The sequence below is a fragment of the Plodia interpunctella genome, chromosome 15 (assembly GCF_027563975.2).
Source record: "Plodia interpunctella isolate USDA-ARS_2022_Savannah chromosome 15, ilPloInte3.2, whole genome shotgun sequence".
Lineage (NCBI taxonomy): Eukaryota > Metazoa > Arthropoda > Insecta > Lepidoptera > Pyralidae > Plodia > Plodia interpunctella.
In genome coordinates this window covers 698,176-721,363 of record NC_071308.1, presented here as the reverse complement: position 1 = coordinate 721,363, position 23,188 = coordinate 698,176, and the positions used below count along the sequence as shown (strand labels likewise).

The following is a 23,188-nucleotide window of genomic DNA, read 5'->3' as shown; positions in this document are numbered from 1 at the left end:
ATGTTTGGAAAATTTGCGTTTAGTTTGGAAATCCTCAGGTCTAGCAGATTAGTTAATGACAGCAATTTCATAGCCGGTATCTTAAATTTTTAGTTTAGTTTTCATATATATAGATATGTGACGACACTCTATTGATTTACCTAATCCTATATATCAAAAGAGAAACATCTGGAATTTGAGCCACCGAACGGATCGTCAGCCTGTAGAGCGATGGATTGAAGTCATTTTTGTCTGGCTAGGCTATTAAGCGGTCTAGTCTAGTGTTGTATAGAGCCACGTGAATGGTTATTGACTTATGTATGAGCCAATAGTCTGCGCGGCGTACCTGCTAACTCGAACCTCACGAACGCACGCGCTAACCACTTAGCGAGCAATCATTACTCATTATTGTTAAGAGGGTATTGTAAATGATTGGACAGAGAGATATCCCGCAGCTTCACGTAAGCCCCTGTCAAAGCACACCATAGATCCTATCTCCCTTTGCCGACGCGGAAGTCTTTAACAGGCTCTGAACACAAGTCGGTCGAATCAAAGAAAGTATTGCGCTATATGTTTTTACCGGGAACAAAAATCCTCTAAAATTAAATCACGTGCGTTGTGTTTGGCATGGTTCCTGCCGTATAATCTTCTTCTTCATGTGCCTATTCATTACTGAATGTTGGCCGTCAGCTCCTTAAATTTTGTCTTATCCAGAGCCAGTCTGAATAATTATTAGATTGTTTTGACTGCCGTACATTCTCTGAGGTTTTTGAGCAGACATTCCTTGCGTACTCCCACTTTTCGCTTTCCGGCAATATTTCCCATAATTATTATTTGAAGGAGATGCTACTGGGATTTACTCAATGTGACCAAGGTAGGAATTTTTTTTTGTTTTAATGGTCGGACCGAACAAGCTCCACTTTTTTGTCCATGCGCCTGAAAACTTCCACGTTGGCAATGCGGTCCGTCCAGCTTATGCGTAACATTCTGCAGTTTAATAGGACCACTTCATACTATATCTTCCCGAGGATGTCGTACGAGGCGATTAAGGGACACATAGCCTTGACAGCTGATAGGCAGCAAATAGCATTCCGAAAAAGGTTTGACATCGGCCGGAGCACCCAATAAAACAGCAAAATAAATACAATTAATTTATTAAAGCAAAATCTATACATCATACTGATTTAGTTGACGAAGTACTGTGACCACACGTTAAACCTTACGATAGTGTATAGATACCCCAGAATGGAATGTATACAATGTACAAGATTTTAATTATTTTACACGGTTGTTATCAGTAAATAAAATTATATCAATGTAATATATAATTATATAAATAACAGCATGCAAGATACCTTAAATTCATATTATCGCTGTAAAATCAGCATAATTTTTCACACTATGAAAGAGTTTCATTCGAAATGGATCAGTGAATCTGAAGTGAAAATATTTCACATAAATAAATGAGACCTGTCACGGGTAAAAGTACTTTATGATCGATTTTAGTTACACATATATATGTTATCTGCTTTTAAAAACTATTCATTCAAAAACAAAAATACATACAAAAAAAAAGAGAAGTACCTAAGGTACTTATGCCCGTGGAGCGTCACAAATATGCCAAACATTTCCCGCTTTTTTTCATCGTCGCAGTCTTTGTTGTCTCACGCATCGAAGCTGATAAATTATATGTTGCTAATATATTCCAAAAATTCGACTAAATCGTATAGTGTTCATTTCTCTTGCATGCTAAGAATAAAATATGTACAAGGTTACTTGTATAGTCAACAGCACTATCCAAATTTAATGCAAACTCGCCGTTATTACCGCGACATTAGAGGTTCATGCAGTGTAACTTGATGTGCTGTTGACTGTACAACAAAAACAACCCCGCAGGAATAGACAGTTAAAATCATAAACAGCTTTTGATATCACTCAATACATAAAATCATTTTCAAGTATTGTTTGTCCTGTCGTGACATTCGTAAGTCTATATTTGCGCTAACACCGCCGCGTCACCGACCTCGCGATTCGTCAGCAAAGCGTATAGAGTTGATAACATGCAATCGGAGAATTAATATAGAAGCTTTTTATTTATTTGGAGCCTAAACTTATTATCAACAAAACAATAGTTTTATTTTACGCCAGATAGGCCGCTCAACTCAGCTGGTTGCTTAGATCAATAACGCTGATTTTCAGGGAGACCTGATTTAATCTAAATTATAGTTATAAAAATATATTTCCATTAGATGGTCTCCATGCATGCATAATCATTTGGGCACAAAACATAAAATTTACCAGCTGTTTTACATCTTATGCAGATTGTTAAAGCAAATCAAGGGAAAGGACTTTTAATTTCTAGAGATTCTTTTCATAGGCGATGGGATAGCCACTGCCGAAAATGGACAATACTCAACGATCCACACTTAAGACAGAAACGGGCACAACACACCCTGAACAGCAGACAGATATTTGTGATCACAGATTTATTATTAAATATTTGCCCGCACTGGGAATCTTAACCCGGCTCTGTTTACCCCATAAGGAATAAAGACGTGACACTTCATCCTAGGTCTTTAAGATGATTAAGCTATCGAGTCCTGCGAGGTTTTTGTTGTTTTCAAACTAACCCTGTATATCTTAATAATCCGATATTGGGTGAAACGTGCGAAAAAAAAAAACAATTTTATAGTTTGCGACTCAAAAATACTTACGACGTTAACAGTAAACATCATTCAAATATCTCTAAACAGCTCCTAATATAACGTACACATTTCTAGTAAACGTAACATAAACTATATAGGATAAATATATTTGTATCAAAATACCGTTGCATTTGTAAGCTTTGCTATCAAATTAATTGCTATCTAGCTTAATACGTGTACATAGTAAAAGCGAGAAAACGATAGAAATGGTTCAACCATTTCTGAGGGACACTCTGAACATGAAAACCTTACGAACTATTTTCAAATTTTACCATTCAATATGCCATCTCACTCACTGAAACTTTTCAATATGCCTAAATGATAGAGATGGCAACACTGGTCAATCTTGGCGATTACTATAATCTCAACTTTGGTCTTATTACCTTAGTCTTTACTTGAAGGAAATGCCCACAATTTAAATTTAATAGCAAAATTTACATATGCATTTGGAATAAATCACTTTATTGCACAGATTTCATAAGCAAATAATACATTCGATGTAAATATGACTATGTTTTACTAACATGGTAAAAAACATTATTTATCACGTGCAGATAGTTAAGAAATATGTATACAAATTTACTTCGTGAAAATAAACTTCCTAAACAGATTTATGACTCTTGCGTATACGTTAGTGACAAAATTGAAATATCGGAAAAAAGTTAATTTCATACAAGTTTATTTTTTGCGACCAATGACCATAATTATGTAGGAGGCATCGTAATATATACATACATAATATACAATTCTGAATAGTCTGTAATGCAGACATGTCACAAAAAATACATACTTTTCAGAGCTTTTATTTACCGCGTTATAATCTGATTCACCCCAAATGACGTTTCACTTTTTACCTAATTTTCAATAAGGTGTTAAAACGTGAAAATTAATTACACACAACTAAAGCGAAATTACACTCTGGACATATATACTAATATAATTTTAAAACAAAATATCACTGAAACTATAGTATAACATAATCATATCAACACAGGTTCGAAACTTAAAAAAAACACGTGACCTATCTGCCGATATTGACCCTTAAATTATGGCATAATATAGGGCAGAGTTGCCTGTAAACATCTAGGTACTAAGTACAAAGTACTGTCATCATACGATGTCATGAGAGTTTGATAAAAACTACTTAAAATACGTCAGCGATAGCAGTGATTGGGTTGTGAATTCGTGGATATCACAAAAATCAAATTAAAAACTTAAAATATCAATAAATCATGAGTTAAAACATAGTAATTTAAAAAGAAAAGGTGATTTACCTTTTGTCTTAAATAAGCAAATGTATGACTATCTCGCTCTAACACAAAGCAGAGAAAGACAACTTCTCAAAGACATATTCAGACAGCAGTCGAGTGAAGTATTCATTACTTATGGCAGTATAATACTCGTCACTTCCCATCACTGCAATCGACTACCGATCCATAGAATAATTATATTCATCTAACATCTACAAATAATTCTTATAAAAACATCGTAATACGAACAATCACAATAGAAGCGCTGCAAACATACCAATTTAATTAGCTGTAACATACATATACTATGACAGGTTATATAACGCTTTACTAGACTTAGTGGCATTGCCAATAGAGAAAAAATTTTTTTTTCTTTTTTCTGGGACGCCACTAAGCCGTCGAATGTTACATAGCATTAAGTCCAGGCTATAACATTACATTAAGATATTGATTCATAATATTATAAAACTGCCACTAATGAAACATTTGATAGCACATTTAATATACCAAGATGCGATTTAAATTAATGAAAATCGCATCAAAATTGTGGTGTTAAAAAATTATAAATATGGCAAAATATATTCAATGTATTTAAAATAATAAAGAACAATTTTTGTGTATGTGTATTTTGATAAGATAATGATGTTGATAAGATAAATTATTTTCTCAAAACATATTTTAGAGACTTAAAACCAAAATAAAGCAATTTCGGACACAATTTTACAGTGCAAAAGCATTCATTTTATGGCACCCACTTTATTTTTAAATTTCACTTAATACTGTATACATGTAGTCTGTCTATATATATATATATATATATATATATATATAAGGGCGCTGTTCTCTTGGCTGGCAACACTGTTTCATTAACCAATCTTGACCGTGGCAATGGCAAAAAATATAATTCGTTAAAAATCTCTGTATTATTCTTTATAGACAGACTATAAGGAAATCTATAACACTCATATTCAATTCATTCCAACATTGGATTCAGCCCGTCTCATTCAAATGTCTGCGTGCGAGAGAGAGAGAGAGAGAGAGAGAGAGAGAGACTATCCGCGATATAATTGAATGAGATAAATTGAATTGCGGTATATTGGAATAGTAGTTTTAAACAGTCAACATCACACATTACACTTCGTTCGCACGAGCGTAAAAATTCTCCTGACGACATCGCATTTATCGCTGTTGTATCGGACGGTAGGAATATCAGTTAAATCTTTAATAAAATCTTGGCCATGTGGATAACATGGATACTCACATGTTCCATTCCAACGCAATTTTAACGCGCTTAAATATCGGCCCGTGCGGACTAGGTTTAACTGTCTACAAGTGATACAGTAGAACATATTATTTTTGTTTATACATATTAGAATCCATAAATCTAGTTTGATGAGCAAAAAGTATAACGAAACCCAAAACTTTGACATGTAAACTAAAGGTTTTTAAGGTTATATTTAATTCGGAAAATGTCACTGCCTATACATTTGTACTAACCATAACGCAACCGCTACATTTAGAATGTAGATTCTGTCTGTCCGCGCGAACGACGTATGATGCGAAACTATTGGAAAAGCCCCTTCATAATCCGGCTCGAAGGACCATGACCCGCATCATACATCGCTCGCGCTGCGACAGACACATTTATTAATAAAGCAAACATATAAATTGACATTAAAACTACATATAATAAGAAATGTTTAAACGGATATGTAAAGATTGTTATAGTAAGTACGACTGGGCGAATCGCGAATTTACTTACAAATTAAGTTGCAAAAATAATTCTCACACAAGTTTCCGAACATAAATAAATCTATATCATTTTACTAATCTCATATTAACCCAATAAATAACATTCATTCACACAAACTTATCCCTAACCTCATGGATAAAATGCTCTTTCTTTTATCGCCCCTATTTTAAAGTGATGGCGAATAAAATCGACGCATCATTGACAAGCTAATTTGCAATTCCATATTTAGATTTGATACTGTTCACACTTCATTATATAGTATAAAACAGGGTCGCTTCCCGCTGTCTGTCTGTCCTTATGTATGCTTAACTACGCAACTCAAATTTTATCAAGTTCTTTATCTTTAAAATATTTGTATATATAAAGCCGGGTCCGCAGCGCCAATTTTCTAACAAAACATGTTATAAAAACATGTTAGGAAAGCCGCCCGTCCGCTGCGGCTATCACGCTTGTGTACTCCGTATTGCGCTGTGCCCTACGTCTTCCTTCAGTGAGCGCTAACAGAATGAGTCGCTTCCCCTCCGCGCACGCGAACGCGGGGCATGTTATCCATTCGGTTCGGAAAACGTGTTTTTGTTATTTTTCTAACATAACTGTTAGGCAGCGCCCCTAATCGGATAGTAAAACATGTTTTTGTGTTAGCTAACACGAGAACACGGCGATGCGGGCCCGGCCTATGTATAAATATAAACAACGGTTCGAGAATAGATCGAAGGCGCGTCACGACCATGCGTTTTATCCAAAAGATATTATGGCAATAAATATTTTTGAATTTCTTTTAAAAAAAAAAAGTAAGTAAATTGTCACAAAACACCCAGCTTCGTGCAACGACACAACAACAAATAGATGTATCACAAAAGCGACAAAAAACATTTGCTAACAAATTAGCTACACTATGCTATATTAATTATTTATATTTGCTTATAAGTAAAGGCGGTTATTAAAATGATTTACCGATAACTCTTGCTTATGTCTAAATAGATTGCGTGTGTTTAGTGTAAGGAAATTAATAATGGCTATGCGATTCAGTATTGTATAACGATCTATTCTAAATGGAAAATGACCTGTAGAAAAATTTAAATTGTAGCTAATTTATAAACTTTATAATGTAAGTACATGATTTCTTAACTATAAATGAGTTTAAACATAATGACGAAACGGGACATTTATCATAACAAATTAGTATGATAGGTATTTAAGACCTGTTTCACCACTTTCTGATAAAATATATTGTAATCTGACAGATAAACTAACTCCTAGATAAACCTGCTTAAAGTTTGCAACACTTTTGAAACAATGTTTAACCCTGTCTGTTCGTATTTTACATCAGATCAAGTGAAACATGCCCTTAAAATCATATTTTTAGACCAGCTTCAAAAACGTAAACAAGTTTCTCTAACTATTGCAGTATTTCTTTATGATAAAATAGTCTTCGCAGAATTCGCAACATTTCGGTTGGGAATTGCCGTAATTTTAGAACAATACAACATGCCGTTTCGTCAACAAATCTAACGACTCCATACATAATTGACCCTAAAGATATACCGCATAATAACCACAACTAACTGAATGTAAAGTTATACAGACAAGTATAGTTCAAGTGGAACAATTTAGATAAATATTTAAATTTAAATACTAATATATTTTAGTATAAGAATCGTGCTCAATTTGGTAGAATTTGTTAATGCTGGCAACACTGGCATTATGACAAAATAATATGCGAAAATTTAAATAATTTAATATGATACTTTTAGTGTAATTAATTTTATCAACTATGTCATACTTGGTAGGTACATAACGGTTAAAAAAAATATGGTTGTTGTCATAATTGTACTATCTCAGTGTTGCCAGCGCTAACAATTCCTACCAAATCTTGCGTAACGCAGTGTAACCTGATGAGGATGTGAGATCGTTTAGTCGCCGGTGTCACGCCAGGTTGCCTCCTCGGCTATTCGATCCATACAGTTGCAAAGGAACTGATACTGAAAAAAAAAATATATATATGACACAAGCTGTTGCTAGCAGCTTCACCCGCGATATATATGGGCCTATATTTGGTTTCGGGTAATTAATTATATCTATTACCAATTATCAAAATCGGTCCAGCGGTTTAGCCGTGAAAACGTGACAGGCTTTCACATCATTTATAAAAAAAATGAAAATATGGATGAAAAGAGTGAAAAATGGTAGTAAGTAGATTCTCCTTGGGTCGATGAGCCAGGAGAAGTGGCAGCGGGCTGAGTGTAAATGTTGAGTTAGAATTCTAAAAATGTATTGTTTTTTCATTACTCCACTTCTGTGTGCGTCGGGCGGCGACAGTTACATGAACGGTGACAGAGCGAATGACCTGTTTACATTGTGGCGACATCTAACACGCCACATGCACAACGTCGCAGATGTAAAAAGCCGACCAAACGCAACGAATAACAGATGGCGCTACGGTCGACTCACTATAGACGGCTAACAAGCCTAGACCGCGTAGACAGTGTGTTTTCGATTGGAAGCATATATACAACTTCTGGTTCCCGGCGCTACATCCAGCGGCGGGGAGATCTTCCCTGCGCTGGCGGTGGAGCACGATAACCTGGCTGTAATGCTCACTTCCCTGGCCAATAAGGTTGGATGAGTGTAAGGAAGCAGATAGTTACATATGGCGTGTAGATGAGGAGGTCGTGGTTCTGGCCGCGACGGCAGTAGCGCAGACGCGCGGCCGCCGCGGCGTCGTCGGGCGCCCAGTGCCGCACGCCCGCCCAGCGCAGCTCCACGCTGCCTGCGCTCGGCTGCTCCTCGCCGCCCGCCGTCAGCTTTATGCCGGACCAACCTGCACGTGCACGTGCGTTGACATTCTTGTATAAATCCGTATCCTTTTTGGGCAGTTGTTTTGAAAAATTGCTACTAGAAAATCGTCGATCGCCAGTACTAAATCCAATTCGAGGCGATGAAAGCTTCGATTGGTTTCTATAAGTCCGATACTTTGATTGCTATTATTCTAGTTTTCATTTTTCATATTACATTACAGGAACTTCCATTCGGCATTAATCACGGCCTCGATGTTGCTTTAGTATCATAATATCTAAGTGATTCGAATGAATAAATTAATCAGGGCATAAACATACAGAAGAACCTGGTATCGATTCGTAAACAATGAAGAACACACGTAAAGAGATAGAGCATATTTCATTTTTCATTAGAAAATGGATGGAGTTATGTCAAAATCGCTTCCCCACTCGACGGGCAACATCATCTTCGATTCACTATTAGAAAAATGATAGTTTGCGACGTGTACGATGTCTATAGATGAAATCACAACGTTTCGAGAATATTGGAGAACATCGATTAGTTTGTTTGTGGCGTGTGAGACATGCAACTGACCGACAGTGAGCGCGACGACGGGCCAGAGCGCGCAGTCGGTGGCGGCGGCGGGGAAGGCCACGGCGCCGTAGCCGGGCAGCGCGCGCGCCTGCGCCAGGTACTCCGCCGCGCGGCTCTGCTGCTGCAGCGCCTTCAGCTGGTACAGACGCGCGCCCGCGCAGCACACGCCGCGGTTCACGTCTTCCACCGCCTGCACGCGCCCCGAACACGAGACGTCCATTTTTTTTAATCCAACTTTACCAACGACCTCGGTGGCGCAGTGGTAAAGTGCTTGCCTCTGAACCGAAAGGTCCCGGGTTCAATCCCTGGTCGGATCGTGATGGAAAATGATATTTTTCTGATTGGCTCAGGTCTTGGATGTTTATCTATACATGTATTTGTTATAAAATATAGTATCGTTGAATTAGTATAGTATAACACAAGTCTCAAACGTACTTTGGGGCTAGCTCAATGTGTGCGATTTATCAGAATATATTTATTTATTTATTATTTATAAATTGTGTATTTTTAGTGATAATTTATTATGCGTATCTTAAATAATTAAATACTTTTTTATTAAAAATCGAGTGTCATATTACGAGACGACATTAACACCTTGGCGGTTGATAGACGACAATCACATTCACGTGGATACAGGAGGTACATTGAATACAGGAAGAAAGAGAATGAGAAATAACGAGTATTATGTTGAAGGAGTGACGCTTGGAAGCTATTATTTAATTTGTTATTATATTTTCAGGAGAACGACCGAAGTACCAGGCAGACATAAGAATGATAGAGGTCTCACATAAATCTCACAGAACGTGTTTATGTTCTGTATACTTTCTTGATGTGGATATGGATGGTATATGAACCCGCATTGATGTAATCCTTTTTTTAAAAGATATAATTTGATGGTTCTCGTTGTCAAACGCCATCAACATGCAAAGAAAAAGGGTATAAGGAAAGAAAATAAAAATAGTACAATAATACAAGAATATTACAAACACGAAGAATAGTACAAGAGAAGTACCAGGTACTCCATAAAATAAGAAGTTAACGGTAAGATTTGGTACACTATTATTTCCAAGAGTTCAAGCGAAATACCAGGCAAACATCTGTATGAAGGAGGTCTCACGTACCAGAATAGAAACATATTGTACCAGAGTATAGGAAGAGAGGAAGAATAGTACACATAATACCAGGTATTTAAGAACATAAAGGAGTAACTGCCGAAGTTGGATCACAATAATTTAGAGGAAAACATAAGATAAAACCAACAAGCGAAGTACCAGGCAAACACGAGAATGAAGTAGGTCTCACCTGCCAGAATATAAACGCGGCCGCCTTGCTATCCTCGCGGACAACGGACACCTCTATGTCAGGGTTGAACAGCCACTTTCTGATGGACAGGCAGCTGCTGGACGCTGTCGAATAGTTCTGGATGTAGAGGGAATGAGGGCATTCGTTTGGTTGCAGCTTGCGTTCTGGAATGAAAAAAACAGTTTGGATTTTTGGTACTCTTTCACACAAAAACTCTTTATTTATACAGAACATAACAGTTCAAATATAAAACTTGCAAATAGGAAACTAAATAAAAGTACCTAATGTAACTTGTAGCCTTTTAGGTCCGATCGGATTGTGATCATATTGTTGTTCAACTGTTTTTATTATCTCCAGGATCAAAGGGAAACAGCTATTCTTACGGAAGTGAAGTGCATGCCTTTCGATTTCACAGTTCGCTGTGTTGCATCCGTAAGAATGTATAAAATATAGACTAAGAACAAAGGTTATAATCGTACATAGCACGATTAGGAAAGAAACATGTTAACCTTTCAACCGTATCACCTTTCAAATCCAGAGAAAATATAAAATCAAAAAGCATAAGTGACGTTCCACACGTAAAGGTACATATGGACGGTTTTTTATGGGTTTTATTATTTTATTTAAATTATTTTTTTAGTAGGGAGCATATTTCAGAAATATTCAAGAAACAACCATAAGTTAATTGCTTTGATGTCCGTCGACGAATAGCGTAGAAATTATATGGCTTTTTGAAGTACCTCAATGTCAAAACCTCTGTAAAAAATGGAGCACAACGGAGCGGCAACGTGCCAAGTTGACGGAGGAATGGAGGCGGGTCGTTAGGTACTCGTACTTCTACCCGTGAAACGTCAAATATTTTCATTTAAATATTGCAACAAACTCAAACGGTGATCAAACTTACCAAAATTATACTCCTGAATCTCGAACAAGTAGAAATACTTGTGCACGTGTTTCGGCAATGAGATCTTATCGCAAACCGCTTTGTATACATCATCGGCGTTGGTGGACTTCAACACCGACACTGTGACCACTTCCTTATCCGGGAGTAGGACTTTCAGTTCTACCGGGGAGGGGTTGGACGAGTCGTCGGAATCTGTCAAAAATTCTTGGACCGCGTCCGATTCGGCTATCACGCGGACTGCGCATACCTGAAGATATTTTTTTTAAACAAATCAATATACCTAAATTCATATAAAAAAATGGCTTCTATTTTTCTAAACAGGCAACAGGAAACTCCAAAGATAAAAAAATACATACATTTTATTTACTTCTTAAACAAATTCAAGTTCAGTTCTTTATATTCCCTATGAATATAATTATAAATTTTAGGTGCCATGCAAACAATACAGCAGTTTTAGAAAGATTCAGACACAACCTATCACCTCCACGTCTATTTCTCATTTTATTAAATCATTTGTTCAAGATACATACAAGAAGCCATACATACATCCATACAACAATTACCGAAATGCGGAAAACTCGCTTGGAATGAACGCCTCCCTGTTCATCAACATTTGTTTTTTTTTCTTGTTTTTATTATGTCATATATTATAAAAAAGTAACAATTAATAGATGCGTGTTTGTTTAAATAAGCAAATGATTTAATCGAGTCCGCGTAGAGTAATTCTTGTATACAATAAACAAAACATTTGTTTGTTATCACTCCACCAACAAGAAAGTGACTAATGCCTGCCATTGTAATTTACTGAGCAAGTCTGTAAGAAATTGAAAATACTTAACGGCCCAGCAAAATACGTAAGGAACAAACGGGCTATGCCGCTTCCACCTGTATCTGGCAGAAGGGGGAAACCCCAAGAAGTGCTGGCAAGAATTATATTAGTGACATGCGATTTCACAACCGACCGTCTGACGTCAACATATGAGTATGCTATTGTTATCTGAAGCGGTGGTGGTGTAATGGTTAAGACACCCGCCTGTGGATCGAAAGGTCCCAGGTTCGAATCCTACTCGTACCACATGAGTTTGTATACCAAAATGACTCATGTATAGTAGTTTTCATCGACCACCACTTGCTTGAAGGTGAAGGAAAACATCGTGTGGAAACCTGCACACAGATTGATTCTTATTAACTTGTGTGTGAAATGGGGAATGCAATGGCAAACCACTCCATTAATAATGCCAAGAAAGTTGTTCTGTGTTTCATTCCACATAATAACCACGACCCTCAGCCATGAGGAATACGACTATGAAGAAGAAGACTGTTATCTATTAGCTGATATTTCACCACTTTCTCATACAATGTGATATTATATTCTAACAGAATATAATATGTCTAACTGCCAAATAAATCTACCTGAAGTAGTTTACATGTCACATATACTATATACGTGACATGTAAACTATTATAACTATAATCAGATCGATTCTCACGAAAACGAAGTTGACTTCCATCTGTTCCTCCTTTTTTCTGAAGGTATTAGTACAATGTGTTTCTGCCTTAACAAATAATCACCGTTACAAAAATTCGAGCGAACGCATCGGTTGGTCGAACTTTTTCTTTGTAAATTTGCTTATAATTATCAAAAAAAAAGGAAAATATTGATTCGAATGTACGAGAGTCGGGCCCAAACAGGCGGTAAAACGAGCCTTGAGTGTACTACTTACAACATCCCTATAAGAGCGTTTTCCCATTGCACCGTTGTTTTCTATAGGGTTTGACGCTGAAATGTGCTGAAGTCCGTCGAAACTTCATACAATTTCTGCGTTCTTCTGCGTTGATCCGTCGACGGACGTCAACATGACGGGAGACGTCACAGCGCAACTGAGCAACGGGAACACGCTCTAAAGCGAATTACTAACTTTTTCTAAATACTGTTCAAGGCCCCTCCTCCTCGCGTCCAGCTGTTGCTCGCTCAAGTTGAAGGGCCATTTGCCCGGGAGCTTTGGGAAGTTGAATCCTGCAATAAAAACAACAATATGATAACATTGTTGACTGAGCGAGCGAAGCGAGCGAGGTCTTCAATTCTACTTGGGGCAAAAATAATTTTTTTTTTATGTATGTTTGTTTGTGAATTATTTTCGATTTTCATGAAATTTAAAAGGTATGTAGGATCTGCCAATATAATTTTAAGTTCGTGGGGCGAAAAAGTCGGTTAAGCCGTTTTTTAAATATTCTCAATTTTGTAAAAATTTATTGTGTTCGTGACGTCTAAGTTCGCGGAACAACTAGTTATATACATTTTAACTGGTCTGGGATTAAAATATACATAAAATGTACCAGATGCTTCTCCACACGTGCAGATTGTAAAAAAAGGCAATAAAAGAAAAGAGCGTAAACTGAAGATTCTTCTCTTAGGCGATGGGTTAGCAACCTGTCTGTCAGTATTTAATCTCAACTTCACCAATAATCCCGCCGTACATCTTATGTTAAGGTCATGAAATGATGAATGAACGAAAGGGATAATATTTCATAGTAAACTGTGTCGACCCCACATAAAAGGAAGAAACGAAACTTACCAAGAAACTCCTTTCTAAGCTGCTGGTGCAAAGCAGCAAATTCTCTATACCGCCGGCTGCAAAGGTGTCGGCCTGCCATGTGTACATTGAACGCTATGTACGAACGGCCAGTATTCCGCTCCATTACCACGCGGTAGTCTGGTATGGACACGGGCAGCGATCGCTTGTCGGTGTAGTCGTATCTCTGGTAGACGGTTGCTCTGGAGTTGGCCGCACCGCCAATGACGCCCACAGGGGCAGAGCCGTCGTCGCATGGCTCGAGGCGTTCTGCTTCCTATGAAAATTAAAAAGGCAATCGTTAATTTTTGGATTCCGAAAGTCGATCAATGCAGAGTACTGATACAAATTTACACGGTCTCTTTTAGGTGTCATATGATCTAATGTTTCGGAGATGAGGATGCTTCGAGGATGTGTGGAGTGACAAGGATGGATAAGATAAGGAACGAATATGTGAGAGGAAGTTACAAGGTAGCACCAATCATAGGAATATTGGAAAGTAATAGGCTTCTATGATATGGTCACGTTATGAGAAGGGAGGAAAATAATATTGAAAGGTTATGGATTTGAAATTGAATGGAAAAAGTAGGGGCAGGCCGAAGAAGAGGTGGATTGAGTGCATTAGGCAGGATATGGCTAAAAAGGACGTAACAGATCGGTTAACACCAGACAGGAAGAGGTGGAGGAGACTGACTGATGCTGTACCGACCACACATAAAGTGGGATAAGGGTAGGCTGATAATGATGATAATCAAATGATTCCATTAGTTTGTAAGCACTTAACAGAGAACCAAAAATAATGAAAAGAACAACATTCAATTTTATGAACACACCAGTCCGTGAGCCTTCGACATTCACAGTTAAGTACCAGGCAACCAGAATAAATGAAGAGACTCACCCTTTGAGTGACAGATATGACAGTGAGAGTGAGACAGTCGCCGCCGGACTTGATCAGGTCGACGACCTGCCTGTGAGTTGAGCCTTCAACGTTCACGCCATTTCTGTGGACAAGGGAAAATCAATTATATTTATTTATGTGTCTAATAAATAATCTGAGGAAAATATCTTCACTCAACTAGTAATTTGGAACATCTTAATAAAGTTTGATGCTTTCAAATGCCTGCAGAATGTGGGACACGTCCCTCTCAGAGCATTATCACGATTGCATCCTCAGCTGCAAAGATCATTTAACAATTATTACTCCAAATCTACTGGAGGGATTTGGATGAAACTGGCATATAGGAAAATATAAACTCGCAATACCACATATTTTAATTCCGCGTGGCAAACAATATGATATGAATAAGTCATTCCTATTTATTTACCTTTAACAACGTAACGTCAAATACGTCATGCTCATGCGCACACATACGTTCCGGAACATCAAAATTAAGATTGATATTGTATTGATTACGTCCAGCGTTTATAAACGATGTATGTATGTGATATTTTCATACAAGTCGCCTGAAGGCATCTGACATGACTTTTACGAAAAAAAAAACCATCTAGGGACAGTAGACGTATACACACTAGTGAACTTTATGCCAGCTCCACACTGTCGCCGAAGTCACACACATGCGAATGCGTGATAATTGCGTAGTTAGTATGAGTGCCTTTACCTCTATTTACCTCAATGAAAAACCAGCAATGTATACCACATTCGCCAAAGTTTGGCAAACTGTTCGACGACAGAGTGAAGCCGGCATAAAGTAGGCTCTATGCCGACGCGACTGCAAGAACATTGCGTATTTAGTATGAGTTCCTTTATAGATAGTGTGGCGCCGGCATAACAGTCTACCAGTATGCTTGTGCAGGTTTCCTCACGATGTTTTCCTTCACTGGAAGCAAGTTGTCTCTGATACTTGACTCAGATTGGTTGGTACATGAAACATTTGGACCGAGTAAAATTCGAACGTCAAACGATCACAGGCTAGACCACCAGGGCGTCATTGTAAAATATTACGTAATTTAATAACCTGATTGGCATACAATAACATAACTTTTTAGGGTGCCACCGGCGCGCGGCGTAATTAACATGAACTTTAAAATTAGGCAATTAACTTCTAAATCAGATCTTTTTGTGTATAATAATAGCTCCATAGCCTTGGATACAGAAACATTGTCACGTCTTTCTCCCTTACGGGGCAGACAGAGCCAAGAGCTGATCGGAGGACACGGTAGCTTTATGGTGAACTTGTTGAGTTGTTGATGGAATACAGTAATGACAGTTGCTAGCCTATCTCGTATGGGGAGAATCTTCAATTTATAGCCCTTTACCTTGATCGACTTTTACAATCTGCACAGGAAAAGCAGCCGGTGCATTCTATGTTTTTATTTCACTCGCGAATCAGCAAAGCAGACGCCTAAATACGCTAGACAATCCTGAATCCCCAAATTCCCACGGAAAGGATTACGCGTGGCAAATCTAATAAATACCTGGTACTAAATAGCCTTGGTATTACAAAACTGCGCATTAATTCATCCACATATCAAAAGTATTAAAAACCAGATCAGCGATTTAACGTTATAAATACATATAGATAACCAAAGTGCAGGGTTTGTTTGTCTACGATTATCTTAACAACTGGTTTACATAATAATTCCTTTCATGAGGAAAACTGATTTGTAGGTATAGTGCTCATACAAAGAGGTGATTGCAAGAGGTAGTTAGCGAACTGGGAGCCTACTATAATCTCATAATACGATCAGTATGTGACGACGTGACGTGCTACGTGTATTATATTTCATCATGGTAGCGCCCCAGGTTCTGAAATTGAACTGTATTTGTATTGTACTTGTATTTCAGTCGTACCGTAAAAATTGATGTTGAACTCAAATAAATAATAATAATAACACTGAATGAGAAATATGAAAGATATTATTCAATAACAAACAGGTTATTATTGAAGTCTTGAAACAATGGATTGAAAAATGTCAACGGATTGGAAAAAAATGCAGTAATAAAATTATTAAAATGTGCGTCAAAATCAAAATCAAATCATTTATTCAGAAATTAGGCATTCACAGGCACTTTTTCACATCATATTCTAAATTAAATGATGTTTACCAAAGCTACAAACTACTAGCATTTCGGAACGACCACTGCTGAGGCTGAGAAGAAATGCCGAAAGAAACTCATTCAAACAGTGTTGGTCCCTATTATGCCAGAAGGGCTTACCATTTTTTAAATATAATAGTATAATTTTTTATCAGTAATATAACAAAAAAAAACTTTTTATAAAAGATAGCGCATGATTTGAATAGAAATTATATAGCATTGGATTTGAAGCGCAATTAATTAAATAAATAAATAAATAAATAATGATACTAAATATATTAGGATAGATCACACAGATTGAGCTAGCCCCATAGTAAGTTCGAGACTTGTGTTATGGGATACTAACTCAACGATACTATATTTTATAACAAATACATATATAGATAAACATCCAAGACCCGGGCCAATCAGAAAAAGATCATTTTCCATCATGACCCGACCGGGGATTGAACCCGGGACCTCTCGGGAATTATTGTTAAGGAATATCACATGTATGATATCTTATCTATAATATAAAAATTTCGATTAAAATGCATTGACTCTTGGCATATTGTATCACAATAAAATACATAATAATCAAATTATTATATTAACTGGCTTTGCTTATCAAAAAATGTGAAAAAATCTAACCAACGAACGAAATAGGTACAGTCAACAGCACATCAAGTTACCCTACATGAAGCTCTATTAGCGCGGTAATAGCGGAGAGTTTTCAATGAGTTTGTGTAGGTTGATGTGCTAAGGACTGTACAATGCGCGCTACGAGCGGTGACAATTGACGTATGTATGATACGCCTTAGCAGTAGTCGATTTATACATGGACCAAATGTAGAGAAGGACCCAATGTATAACATTGTGCACAACTACAATGAAAGGCGCACAGACGTCAAGTAAAGGGGCAGGGTTATTTCAATTTCAGTTCGTTCGGAAAAGGGGGAGCCGTGGCGATACTCCCCCCCCCCCCCCCCCCCATTTGCATTTCACTTATCACTATCGAATCGATTCGAAGTGACACGCAGCGAACCAATCACATTCAAGTGTGGTTGGTTATCGTTGCGTCCAATTAGCTGAGTCTCACTTCGAATCGACTAGATGGTGAGACGTAAATAGCAAAGTCGCACTACGCATACAGATCTCATCTTTCGCGCGTATACTTGAAATGTGTCATTTTCGATTAACTTAGCTGCAGAAGTTATAAATAAATAAAATATATTGAATTTATTATCATATGACATATAATTAATAATTAAAATCTATAATAATTTTAACGCCATTTATTATTATAACTAATATTTAGATTCCTGCAATTCTATAATGATTATTTATAAATAAACGCCAATTCAATTGTGTTAGACATAAGTATTATAATATTTACATGCCATACTCCTGGCGGAACAAGTAAGGTCACACAATCTATTTGTACGTAACATCTATTTGTATTATGTATCAAGTTGTAACGCCACGCATTATGACCTCTTTAGTCATGTCGCGTGCGCGCTGGCATGATTTTTATTTCTTTCAGTCTAAATTCAAAATTTTAAATTATTGTTCCACTTGATATTTTGAAATCACATTTTGACTAATTCATTACCATAACGATATCGGCACGTACCACAGTACGGTGTAATAATAATATATATATATATATATATATATATATATATATATATATATATATATATATATATATATATATATATATATATAATAAAATATCTTAAATTGTTTATAGACCCTTGAAGGGCAAGTGTTTTTCATTTAAATATTACCCAGCTGCGGCTACATCTTGCGGCGGCTCCAAATCGTAAATCTCGAAACCGGTGCGGGCACAATAATAAAAACAATATCTAAAATTCCCGACGCCTCCCCTATGCACTGACATGTTGAGTGCAGTCTCTCATATATTTCACTGACCATTGACACGTTCCAAAATTTCTTATTTTAATGTTTCATCTTATACTCTAACGTATACTGCAGAATTCGCACTGTTCTATCTGAACTTCTTGATATACTATTATTTTTACCCTGCCTTATAATTAAACAAAAATTGTTATAAAATTTTTGATTGTACTTTGACTCGATATTATTTATTTCCGTGTATTGTCACTAATGAAATTTTAACTTAATAGAATTTTATAGAGTTATCACAAAACTATATAATTTTATAAGATAATCTTTATCCAATATTCTAATTCTAGCAAGTAAAGCAATATTTAATAAATCCACTTTATTAAACTAGTAATTTAAATTACAACACATTACACACTAGATATGCACCACTAGTCAACTAGTAATGACATTAGTGCAGTTAAACTGCAGCATAGTAAGTTATCTGTTATCAATACGGTCAATGTGTCAGTCAAATTAGGCCGAGCTTTAACGATAGTTAAATAGATTTGTTTAACAATGCCATTGGGAAATATATATACCAATCCTTACATATTATAAGACAAAGTCCTCTGCTGCGTCTAAATGATAAACTCAAAAACTACTGCACGGCTTTTCATGCGGTTTTCACCAATAGATAGAGTGGGTCCTGATGAAGGTTCAGATGTGTAATATATTATGATTTTACCCGAGCGAAGCCGGGACGAGCCGCTAGTTCCTAAATAAGTCATTGTCAAGTTTTCTAGAAGTTTTCAGTCAAGTTAAAGCTTTTGTAATCAAAAATTTTACAATCACATGCACTTTTAATTAAAACGACCACAATTACTGATAAGAAATGTCGAAAGAAACTCACGTAAACAGTGTTGGCTATCAGCAGAAGAGCTTTCTGAAATAGTTTTTATTTTTTACACATACTATTTGGCGTCGTCAATTAGCAAATTTTTTATTACGTAAGTGTCACTGTTTAAATAAATATCGATTTTTTAATTTAATATAAAATAAATATTCAACTTGACCTTATTTTGATTCCAAATTCGTGAATTATTTATCCATAGCGTGAGGCCGGGTGATTAAGTTGTTAATTTAAACAAAAGGCATTGAAAAAGCATAAATTGTACAATCTATCAAAAACTATTTAATAAAAATCGTATTAGATGCCGTCAAGTGGTTTGTGATCAGATCAGGGTGCACGAGTCGACTGACCACACACGTGTCACGTTACGTGGATCCATAAGTAAATGGGTCGACGATTAAATTTTTTATTTCATTGTCCCATCCCATTTTCCCATGTCCCATGGGACAGCCAATGGAACTACAGAAAAAAAGAGAGGAAATTTCTGCGAGTTTATTCTGTTCTGTACCGTCCAGCCAATAGTTAAACTGCAATAGTGTAGTGTTTGGTCCGCCTATGTATGTGTTTGTGTGTTTTAATTATTAATTTTATATTGAGTTGCAACGCGGTCCGTTGTTTTGACGTCCGTAAGTACACGTACGTCAATGTCAAACCTGAATGGAAAACGGAGAACAACAGAGCTGCACGACGCAACATAGCAATCTTATTAGGAATCCAGTGGAAACCATAAACTCACGTCGAAAGCAATATAACAACGCATACGCACCGTCTCTGGAGCTCCCACGCTGGCGACATAAACCTAATTAGCAGTTTTAATAACAATCCATTAGATGCTCATTACTAAATTAAATGTTTGTACAAAACGCGATAATTAATAACGGCAGAAATTAATAGCACTCTGAAAGGAATGGAGATGATCATCATCAATCACAATTGACTTGAAACATTTGAGAGTAAACTGAACTGCATTGCAAATTCGTACCATTGACTTAAGTAAATAAATCGCAAAATTAATTTTGCGATTCATTTTAGGCTCCTAAATTGAACTGAGTTACATTGGAATCGTTCTGTAGAAGTTGATGATCTCTTTAGAAGATATTTTGTTAAAACTGCTATATGTGTCCATGAAAAGTCTTTAACATATGATCATTATTGAGCTTATATATCCATGTGATAAATATGGCAAGTAAAATAATCATGACCACAGAAGTCAATTGAGAAAATTCTGTAAACATAACTATACCTAAGGTTATAATAATGTGTTTACATAATTTAGTTAATTAACATGTGTTCAGCTGATAGTGCATACTTGCCCTCATTTTGGATGCATTTAGTTTGCAATAGATAACAGGTTCAATATTGTGGATAGATAGGCCTTGAATTCCTACTAATACTATAAAAGTGAAGTTTGTCCGGATGTATGTATGTTTGTTACTCTTTAATGCAAAATCTACTGGACAGATTGCTATGAAATTTGATACACAAGTAGAATATAACCTGGTATAATATATAGGGTACTTTTAATTCCGAATTCCCACAGGAGTGTTTCCCCCGGGCAGTATGTTTAATTTTGATAACTTTAAGGTGTATTAATTACATTGTAGAAATTGAAATACCTACCTACTTTGTTTTTATTTAAAAAATTACCAGTGAATAAAATTTAATTCTCTATTTAAACCTTTAATATGGTAGCCTATGTTTGTCTTAAAGGTTTCATCCATTTCAATAACAAAGTTCATTAAGATATGGCTGATATTTTAAAAAAAGTCACATTAGGAGTATGTTGAAATTCTTCTACTCCTATTTGGAAGCAGTGGTAAACTTAATTTTAAATTAATTGGTGCTATGAATCCTATTTGAAAACATTTTTTTTTTTAATTTTCACAAAAATAGTATGAGAAATTAAATGTTAAAATCATAGCAATAAAAATAGTTTTCTAGTGAATACAAGCTTTCCTTATACATATAGCATCCCTTCAGCTGAAGAAAAATATATAGAGGAAACCTGCACACCGGTCGATAGTTTAAGTTCAATTGTGTACTTGCCACCAGATGGGGTAGATGGTCAGAAAAGTCAGTCAATCATATAAAAAATTTAAAAAATCAAAAATCAATTTAGTATGATATCATCACTCATTGATGTCAAAACTAAGTATACTGCCGACTGCCAAAGTACAGGTGTGGAAAAAGCAGTGCAACAAACTAATAATATTATACTATAGCTATTGTCATTAACAAGGAGGACAAAGAAGCCATACATTTTTACAAACATCTTACAAGTGTGTCAGGCAAAAGAAACAAGTTATACAAACCTAAAAGTATAACTTGGATGTAAAGCAAAAAAGGCATTTGTACTTATCTTGAGAAAGGCAGGAAAAATCAATTTGGAAGTTTAAATTAATAATGTCAATAAGAATTATGATAATATCTATTTTGAGTAATTTATTTTAATCATTTCAATGAAATATGAAGTACCATAGTGGTTTGAAATAATTATAATTTATATTATAATTTTACCAGTTCCAGGGGGAATGGGTGAAATGGACCCAGAATGGGAGGTTGATGCAACTTGTAAAATATTTGCATGGATAATGAAAAGGATTTTCATTATACAAATGATAACATTCTTAGTTTGGTCAGTATAGACTACAGCATGAGTTGAAAAGGTAGAACTGATGTAATCACAAGACATATGCCACACAAGCAAATGAAAGTTCCTTAATTAGATTCATAGTTAAGACAAATAAAACTGTTTATAATAACTAAATTCTTCACATATCGTTGATAACGGAAATGTCGGCCGCAACTCAAACTGTACACGACTTTAGCTGACAAAACGAGTTTAGTATGAATCATACTAAGTAAGCAAATATATTCGTTTTTACTGCACAAGAATAAAAAGGCTACGGCAAACTAAACTATTATAGCTAAATCCACGTAAATAACCGACAGAAAACCCGTTGCTAGGTCGAAAACGACAAACAATACTGAGAAATTTTAATGGACTTTCATAATTCTCTCGCGCGCCTCGGCCAATTATTGCAATATTTAAGTACTCACACTTCAAGAATCCTGTCTCCCTTTCTTATACCGGCTTGCTCAGCAGCACCCTGCTCCAAAACGGCGCTGACGTGCTGCAGAGGAGCATACAACTCTCCGTTGATCGATCTCAACTGCCCACCCTCAGACACTTGGCCGCGCACGTTGAAACCGAATCCAGTCTCCGATTTATAGATAGTAACTCGACGTGGACCATTGTTTACCACTAACCCTCTGTTATTCCTTTCAGATCTATTAATACTGTTATTTTCTGTTTCTGTCTCAGCCATTTTGGACAAATACCATCACAGAATTCACAGAGATCACAAATCCATTCACACTTGCCACTGGCTTTTGACATCACATCTTTGACAAATAGGTGACAGTACAGTTTGTACAGTTGGTACTGACATGTACCCTACAGTCATATTACGCAAAGCTCAGCGCAGATGGCGCTACTGATACAACTAAGGTACACAAACATTGCCAATGGAGGCAAAAAGCGCCAATTTT

At 36.3% G+C, this 23,188-nt stretch overlaps 1 protein-coding gene across 2 annotated transcripts; it reads right to left on the bottom strand.

Annotated features, from left to right (window-relative positions):
- Positions 1-1,117: 1,117 nt before the first annotated feature.
- Positions 1,118-23,051, bottom strand: Snx27 (Sorting nexin 27). 2 transcript variants are annotated; one of them, XM_053755494.1, is made up of 9 exons: positions 22,697-23,051; positions 14,737-14,839; positions 13,842-14,115; positions 13,185-13,282; positions 11,266-11,512; positions 10,362-10,525; positions 9,060-9,249; positions 8,336-8,508; positions 1,118-7,669 (listed from the first exon to the last, which is right to left on the bottom strand). In XM_053755494.1, exons 1-9 carry the CDS (start codon positions 22,963-22,965, stop codon positions 7,601-7,603), a joined length of 1,587 nt encoding a protein of 528 aa, XP_053611469.1. In that variant the 5' UTR covers positions 22,966-23,051; the 3' UTR covers positions 1,118-7,600. The 2 variants fall into 2 exon arrangements, with proteins under 2 accessions (XP_053611469.1, XP_053611470.1); XM_053755495.1 differs by lacking the exon at positions 22,697-23,051 and adding an exon at positions 18,666-19,158.
- Between the last annotated feature and the right edge of the window lie 137 nt (positions 23,052-23,188).